Source organism: Fukomys damarensis, unplaced genomic scaffold (assembly GCF_012274545.1).
Source record: "Fukomys damarensis isolate Sample0158 unplaced genomic scaffold, DMR_v1.0_HiC HiC_scaffold_39, whole genome shotgun sequence".
Classification (NCBI taxonomy): domain Eukaryota; kingdom Metazoa; phylum Chordata; class Mammalia; order Rodentia; family Bathyergidae; genus Fukomys; species Fukomys damarensis.
Genome location: NW_022900951.1, coordinates 32,785,143 through 32,794,302, shown reverse-complemented (window position 1 = coordinate 32,794,302; position 9,160 = coordinate 32,785,143). Strand labels below are relative to the sequence as shown.

Sequence of the window (9,160 nt, the reverse complement as noted above, 5' to 3'; positions counted from 1 at the left end):
CCCCAGTTTGATCCCTGGTACCAAAACAGAAAAAAGAAATCGGGGCCAAGGATTTAGCTCAGTGTTTCTGCCCCACCTGCCTCACAAGCACAAGGACCTCAGTTCAATCCCCAGTACCAAAAAAAAAAAAAAAAGAAAAGAAAGAAAAGAAAAAAGATAACTCTGTGTATTCTTTAATTACATACAACACATATAAACTAAGGAATCTGGGGTAAATGATACCCTATGTGAGACTCCTTTCCCCTACTTTCCCCTTCTGTAGTTTTGCTTTCTCTCACTCTCCTTCCTTCCCTTTTCTTCTGGTAAGTCTTTTGCATTTCTGCTTTTCCTCATTACCAAAGCTGAATAGTGTCTGTAAGCCACAGTGGGTGGGGCAGATAAAGCTGGTTTTCATTTCCCAGAAATGCGAGTAGTTATTAAAAAAAGAAAGAAAGAACTGTTTTTGGCCACATTAACAGTGATTCATAGACTCTGTCTTGAACCCATGGGTATCAAAAACTTTTTCTTTTTTGGGTACTGAGATTTGAACTCTGGTCCTTGTGCTTGCGAGGAAGGCTGTGGCACCACTGAACTAAATCCCCGGCCCTATCCAGAACATTCTATTGGCTGTGAATTCAATATCAACATAGTTAACTGGGGATTTAGTTTCTAGGATGTATATTTCAGGAAGATGATGGTGGTGGCTGTGGTGGTGATGATGAAATAATAATAAAAATAAGACATTAGTCACATATCTAAGATCCACTTCTGTATTTATGGGGAAAAAGGGAGTGGGCTCTATAAAATCCAGATGTGCATTATCAGATAAGTATTTTTTCATAATTCCAAAGTTCTAAATTTGCAAGGCCTGACTGGAGGAGATTATTTCTGGCAATAAACTAGTGTGCTTTCTTTCATAAAATAGGGAGCAGGAGCAGAGTCATCCAAATTTATGACAGGAGACTAGTTTCCTGCCTTCATCCCTCATTCCCACATGCTTCAAATACATGAGGACCTTTGCTAGCTATCATATAGGTTGGTTCTCTACCCTCAGGAGAGTAAGGATTCTTTGGTAAGAGTAACAGAAGTCATTTCCTCAGATAATTCTGTATAATGTTTTAAAATAGCTCTGCTCTGACATTGTTTGGTTCTGAATTTTTTCATTCATTCATTCAACAAATTGTCCCTGAGTGCCAAGTGCCACCGTAAATGCTGAATACTGAATAAACTCCAATCAGTGTAATATTCACTGGTAGGAAGAATCTTTAATCCCGTTACGCTGCAGTGTTGGTAGGATGGGATGTGCTGAGGTGTCATTGATGACACTAGTAGGTGTTAAATCACTCTCAGCCAATATTAGTTCCTGTCCCTCAATGTAATAATAATAACCAAGCTGACACAAAATGGAAAATGAGCAGCTACTCTTTGGTTTATATCTTCTTTGGGGGGAATATAAAAGCTGATTTTCAAAACAGAGATGTGGGAAGAAAAACTAAACCACCTGGGGTCAGTTGGTCAAGATCTGGTCTCAGCTTCAAAGTCCTAAGAAAGCCACTTTTTGAGCCAAAAAGCTTTTAGAGCCACCATTGATCTGTCCGAAAAAATGAGTCCAGAAGTCCTTGCCCTACCTTTCACTGGCACTACAGAGATGAAAAATGAAATAATGTTTGCAGAAGTGTCCTGCAAAACATAAAACCGCATATGAACATAACACATCATTTGCAATCTTCCAAGGGAAACATTACATTACAGTTTCTTTTCCTCTTTTTTTCTTTCTTTTTTTTGAAGGAGGGAATTTACATTATCAATCATCCATATTTGGTCACTTGGTAGCAAAATCCAATTTTTCCTCGTGAGAGAAATGAGCTAGAAGTTTTCCTTGTTGAAAATGAAATGCACTCCCCGAGGGCCAGAGTCGGAGTTGGAAATGCTCTGCTTATTGAGGGTTTCAGCCAAGGCTTCAGGTCCACAGAGGAAAACTCCTATTCTGGTACTTGTGTGAAAGAAAAAGAAAAAGACTTTCAGGCTTTGGGATGAGACAGACTACAAAGCAGGAGGGAAAAATTCCTATTAATTTGAGGCCCCATGACTGAATCCCTTCTGTTCTTTTGTCTTTTCCACAAATGGTAAAGACAAAAGAGTTCAAATTACTCTGCAGGACATAATCTTAGAGTTTAAAGTCTTGCTCTTCAAGGTACAATTCTAGACTGCTAGTCTTAAGTATTAGCTTTTAAAAATACAGACTATTGGCCTCCACCCCAGACCTACAAAATCAGAATTTGCATTTTAAAAGTATATCCAGGTGATGTGGGTGCTCACTGAAGTTTAAGAAACAATAATCTGCTGCTCATACTTGGCTGAGTTCCTGAGTTTCTCATGAGTTCTAGCAGGATGTAGGATCCCTCAAGGCTTCCTGATAGCTAAAACTTTAGACAGCAGAAAGGATTTAGGAAATTGCAAACATCTGTGAACTTATGGTTTTAGACTCAACCTAAAACTGAAAATGTGGGCAGTGTCTCCTTAATAATAAATACAAGTCAAATTGAATATTTAAAAGAAATAGGTACACTAGTAAAATTTAGGTAACTAAAGAAAAGAACCAAGCTGTTGTTTAGCCTAGGACAAGGGATTGGGAAAGTCTGAGGAGGGAACCTGGGAAATTTTGCTTTTAACAATTCTTCAGATAATTTTGTTGTGATTTAAAGATTTTCACTTCAGAGTCAGGGCTATCTGAAATCTTCTGTTGGACATGAATCCAATCCCATTATAGCAATACAGGTATCTTCATTTCTGGAATTTACAAGTCTAGACATGCATGGCAGCTGAGGCTTCAGGCAGAACACAGCCTTTAAAAAAATGCCTTAGCTGGGGAGGAAGGTTGCAGCTTACTTAGGGTGTTGACTCGCAATTGTCTTGAACTCATTATCCCAATTGGGCCGTCCATACAAAGTCTTTTGTTTCAGGCCTGTGATCACATCTTTCTCCTCATCATGGTGAACAGCAAAGTGATTGGCCTGTGGCAAAGGACACAAATTCAGAAATAGGGACATACTGTAAAAACATGGACAGATACATTTATACATTTAACAAAGCAAGCTCTTAACTGCCATATATATATATATATCATATATGATATATATCACATATTTCATATATACCATATATCACATATCTCATATATATATGTGATGTATATTACATCTATCTATCTATCTATCTATCTATCTATCTATCTATATCACAAAGATGAACAAACTGGGTTTTCCTGAAGCAATTTCCACTCTAGAAGAGGACACTTTGAAAAATAAATAGAAATAATCATATTTGTAGAATAAATTATGATGTGTGCCTTGGAAGAGACACCAACATCCTAACAGTTACAAAGAAAGAAGGTGGAAACGGTAAATAAGACAAAGTTCAAGGTCACAGTATTTGAGTTAGGCATTGAAATGTGGGTAGTGTCTCACTGTTTTTCTCTCTGCTCTGTTTCTCTCCTCTAATATACTCCCACTCTTGAGAGAATCACTAAGAACTGAAATAATCATACACTAAAATGAATTCATATTTTGGTAATTTGAGACATCAAGTCAAACCTAAAATGTACATGCATGCTGTTTTTCTGCCATTCTAGGGGGCTGCAGCTTGAACAACAGGTACTATTCATAAAAGTGATTTATTAAATGTATTTTAAAACAAATCAGACTTTGAATTTACTAGACAGGGGATGGGTGATAGGGATGGAGGAGCCTGAGGAAGGTGATCACACTGATTTAATAATTCCATAGGGACTAGTTTTGCAAAGAAAAATAATTATTTTTAAAATAATTTATTTTTCACTGAAAGTAAATTTCCCATTTAAAACTATTTTGTTTTTGAAAATATCAGAACTGTAAGGTAATTCATAAATTACAGATTTTGTTCTTTCAGCTTCATTCTTTCTTTTTTTAAGATATGGAGTATGAACTCCAGAGAGTGTTTAGCTCCCATTTCCAACCTCTCATAAAATTTTACTTTGAGACAGGGTCTCACTAATTTGCCCAATCTGATCTTGAACTATCCATCCTTCTGCCTCAGCCTCCTGAATTGGGATTACAGTTATGTGCCACTATAGGTTTTATTTTCACCAAAGGGCTTTTATTGTTTTGTTTTTAATTTGCGGAAGTAGCATTTTTAAATGACTTTTCTTGGAGTAGCAGTTCTCATGTCATGTGATCTTGGATCCACATCTGTTATATTGTTATATTGCACTGCTTATGGGACAAGGACAACCGAAAAATTCTGTACATGTTCAGTATAGACATATTTTTTCCAAATATTTTTGACTTACGATTGCTTGAATCCATAGATGCAGAATCCACAGATATGAAGGCTCTACAGCATATGCTTAATAACTATAAATGTATTGGATGTATTATGAAACATGTGCAAAAATATAATTAAGGAAACACAATTTTTCCCATTACCCTGTGAAGAATCTTGCCCATGTGGCATAGTCTTTCTGATGGGAGCATTGCCCTAATAACAATGGCCTTTATTCCCTTATAGGGCCCTTAGCTTTGTATCTAGTCTAACAGTGCCAATATCATATTGTGATACTGAATAAGTATGAATGAGCAAGATCACTTGAATCCATTAACTGTCCTTATAGGGCATAGGACCCACCAAGAACCATGGGGATGTCTGCAAGGACTGCACACTATAGGAAGGACCTGAGACTTGGAGCCTTGTCCTCACCTGAGACTCATCCCAGCCAGTAAGGTAGATGTTGTAGCTGAGGAAATCAGCATTGTTCCTCTCCTGCATCTGGGTCTCCAACAGCTGTAGCAGGTCTGCAAACCATTCAAATGCATGTGTGTCCCGGCACAGCCAGTAGAAGTAGATCTGCAAGGGGGATTGATCACAAAGCAGATTATACTGGGACAGGCTCTATTAGCATTAACACATGGTTTTCTACTTCCTCCAGACTTTTTTCCCCTCAGGCATCTAATGCCTAAAAGCACTTCGTTTTGTTTTGTTTTGTTTTAAAGCTCGAGACATTTTACAATCTAACTCACATAAACCCACTCTGGCCTTCATAATGGCAAGTCATTAATAAATATAGAGCCAACAAAAACTGTCTGACCCACCAATTTTTATTCTGGGGCTACTCCTCTTCCAGAATCTCTGTATTCCTTTCTACCTCCTCTCAGAGGGCCAAAGAAATCTAGTCAGTGACCCAGCCAGCAGTAACTGTTGCAGGACTTCTCCCCACCCGCAAGCCTGCTGCTGCCAGACACTCATAAGTTCTTAGGGAAAAAAATCATTCTACTCACACCTCTTGCACATAGAAAAGAAATCAGGGGAATGAAAATCCAAGGTAGACTCAATGTCCCTATTAAAATTTGTCTCTACAGTTACTAGAATGACTCAAGGTTTATGGAAGGGGTTCTCTATAAGTTAATTTATATGTAACACTCCCTTGGAAATTTATCCAGAGGAGGTATATAGATGAAAGTGAAAGTTTCACGTCTCTTTCCTTCTTCTTGAAAAACAAGTGTTGACGAACTAAAAATCGAATCCACGTACAAAACAAAATATAGAAAATTATTCTATATCTTCTCAGTGGAACATTAAGAAATCATTAAAAATCATTACTATGGCTAAATGGATGCACGTTGAGGCGACACTCTTAAATGAAATAAATAGGACACACATGTAAATACCAAATTGTTTCCCTGGTGTGAGAAACTGAAAGTGTAAATGAGGACTGAAATGTATAATAGGTATTGCGAAATAGTTGAGAAAATATTCAAAGGGGAAGGGAAACTGGGGTGGAGGAGAAAGAAAAAATGGAAACAAAGCTTATGTAAATAGGGAAGGCAGGACACGTTGAAGGGAGGGAAGGGGAACGGGAAAAAATAAGAACCAAGATATATCATATAAAGGTACATATTCCCAACAAGGAATGTGATCATAATGTATACTTAAAATGTACCAATAAACTTAAATTTGAAAGATCATCGTTATGAAAAAAATCATCATTATGAAGCCCATGATGACACCGAAAAACATTCTTTATGTTGAAAGAAAGGTTATGCAATTGTACATAGTCAATATTTAAAACTTTCTACTTATATGGAAGCCTGTGGAAAAAATATTAGGAAAAAATATCTGAGGGGCTGGGGGTGGAACTTAGTGATAGGGCACTTACCTAACATATACAAGACCCTGGGTTCCTTTCCTAGCACCCTAAGATAAGAAAAAAGATAAGAGCTGAGGATTTAGCTCAGTGGTTCCGGCGCCTGCCTTGCAAGCACAAGGACCCGAGTTTGATTACCAGTACCAAAAAAAAAAAAAAAAAAAAAAAAAAAAAAAAAAAAAAAAAAAAAAAAAAAAGAAGAAGAAAAAAGATAAGATAAAGAGGGATAGCTTCAGGGTTGGGAATAATTTCTCTTAAACTTTCTTCTGAATTTCCCGCAACTCTATATTACTTTTACTGGTAGGCCTGTTTATTTAGAAGCACATTTCAGTTATCGAATAGTCCTCTGAAGAGAACCTTTCCTCTCCGAACCACCTACAGCTTCTCTTTACTTCCTGTGGTCTCTGCTAGCCTCATACCTGAGAGTACTTTCAGACTTCACTTGGTAGAGGGTGATGACCATTCCAAGCCCTACAAAATCTGAAGGGACTTACCTTTTTGAGCTTCAAATTGGTGGCATTATTGCAGTATTTATACCAGACCGACTTGAGAATGGACGCAAACGGTGTGACCCCAATCCCTGCTCCCACCAACATCACCACCTCATAGCTGAACACATCTTCACTGGCTGTGCCAAAGGGCCCATCAACAGCTATCCTGAATGGAAGTGGGAAGGAGACAGTTACTCTGATATCTTGCTTTTCATAGTAACATGAAACAACCATTATTACTGAAGTTATGTAATGTGTCGATTCCAACTAGGGTATTGTATCTGTGAGGCACTTCCTTCTAAGAAATGCATTTCAAATAATGAATTTAAGGCCAACATTGGAGTTGGAAGTAAGACAAGAGGAATGTTTTACTACTTGAAAACATTTGGTAACACACCACAGGTACTTTTTATCTCCCATCCTTAATCTCTTTTTTTGAGACAGGGTTTCACTATGTAGGTGAGACTGACCTGGAACTCACTATGTAGCCCAGGCTGGTCTCGAACTCACAGCGATCCTCCTGCCTCAGCCTCCCGAGTGCTGGGATTACAGGTGTGCGCCACCATGCCCGGCTCCCATCCTTAATCTTAACACAACACACACACACACACACACACACACACACACACACACACACACACGGTACACTTTAAATTGTTACTAACTTGGTATATTGGAGTGCAAATTTTCTACATCATAGCATCTTGTAGATTCAATATCCTGTTTTTCATTTACCTATTCATTGAGCTATTCAACATACTTTTCTTCAGCATCTACTAATACTCGGTACCAAGTATGTAGGGAGGATGGTGTAAAGCAAATAATATGTGACACTCACTCTCAATCAAATGATGCCAATTAAAATTTAAGAGTATTTTGGTTAGAAAAGTAAGTAGAACTTGGCCTTGACTCCTACATATTTAAAAGAATTTGAAAGTATGCATTGCTAATATAAGTAATAATCTAAGTGTTAAATTTCACATAAGTCATAAAAATATGAATAAACTCCTCCCATGTACAATAGGAGGAACTCAGAGAAAGCTACTTATATTCTTATAACCTGTGTTTTGCTTTTTACTTCTTTTGTCCCCCCCCCCGCTTTTTTTGGGGGGGGAGATAGGGTCTCACTATGTAGTTCAGGCTGGCCTCAACCTCCCGGCAATCCTTCTGCCTCAGCCTCCTGAGTGCTAGCATTACAGGCATGCACCACAATGGTTGGCAACCTCTGTGTTTTGCGATTCAGGACATAGTATAATGAGAAATGGGGGAAGAGGAGCTAATTAGTACCTTTTCCCATACACCTTTGTAATATGTGCTTTGTACTCACTTGGGTAGTTTCCAGGCATCTTGAAACTCCTGCTTATCACAGCCACAAGCATTGAACAGCCCCTCTGTCCAGTCTCCAACAATGCGGATATGGATGCTAAAGAAATCTTCCTCAGGGGCGGAGGTCAGTGTGAAAGGGTGCCACTCCAGCTTGGATACCTCGGGACACTTGACAAAAATGTACTGTCCCACTTCCATCTTGAATCCTTTCTTCTTCATTTGTAGCTCAATGGTTTTGAAAGGGTGGGTGACCACCTATGGAATAAAACATCTTTAGGAAAGACCTTCTCCACAAATATTTGCCTTTTCGGTGTTCATGTGGATAAAAGGCTGTGCTAAGATGCGCGCCCCAGCTCTCTATTTTAGGGCCAATGTAGAAGGTCCTCCAGCAGATGTGTGTTGTAGTTTATGTTCAGTGATGGTATGACAAAGGAATACAAAATCCTGGTATGCCTCCCTGTAGGGATCAGCTGAGGCTGAAATTTCAACCACATTGTGGATCAGGGTTAGCTTTGCTTTCTATCCAGTTTTACTTTCCTACCTTCTGTATAGGTTCAGCTCCTAGGAACAAGCACACATGACCTTCCTGAACACAGTTGTCTGTCTCAGAGTCTTTGCCAGGGAATCCAACCTAAGTTATCAGCCTATTGTGATTTTTTTTTTCACTCAGAAGTCAAGGAAGGTGTACCAAACAGAAAAAAAGTGAATTTCTTGCACAGCCATCCTATCTCTCCAGAGGCTAAGAAAAGGCCTTGGAAGATACATAGAAGAAAGAGATCCCATTAGCTACTTGTACAGCTACAGACCCTAAACCAAGCCAACAACTGTATCTGTCCTTATCCTGAGTCGTGAGTGGAACCTGCCTGATTTCATGCAGTGTTTTTACATTTTTTCCTCATTCATCTCTCCTGAAGACAGGTCCTATTTGCCCATTACTAACTTCATTATACACATACCCAAATGTCCATAGCAGCCTTACTCAAAATGACAAAAATATGGAAACAACCCATGCATCCATCAACTAGTATCATTAAAATAGCTGGCTATGAACTGGGTATCATGGCACATACTTGTAATACAAGCACTCAGGAGGTAGGAGGCAGGAGGATCAGAGTTCCCAGCCAGCCTGGATTACACAGTGAGTTCAAGACCAACCTGAACTACACAGTGAGACCTTGTCTGAAAA

The 9,160-nt window shown here is 38.7% G+C and overlaps 1 protein-coding gene across 1 annotated transcript in view; it reads right to left on the bottom strand.

Annotated features, from left to right (window-relative positions):
- Positions 1 to 809: 809 nt before the first annotated feature.
- The window catches only part of LOC104870521 (cytochrome b-245 heavy chain), a 30,891-nt gene continuing 22,540 nt past the window's right edge, over positions 810 to 9,160 (bottom strand). The window contains exons 9-13 of the mRNA XM_010636194.2: positions 7,976 to 8,229; positions 6,652 to 6,814; positions 4,714 to 4,860; positions 2,869 to 2,993; positions 810 to 1,972 (exon numbers count right to left, since the gene is read on the bottom strand). Of these exons, the coding sequence (XP_010634496.1) occupies positions 1,846 to 1,972; positions 2,869 to 2,993; positions 4,714 to 4,860; positions 6,652 to 6,814; positions 7,976 to 8,229 (816 nt within the window). The 3' untranslated portion in view covers positions 810 to 1,845. The remainder of the gene's footprint in view (positions 1,973 to 2,868; positions 2,994 to 4,713; positions 4,861 to 6,651; positions 6,815 to 7,975; positions 8,230 to 9,160) is intronic.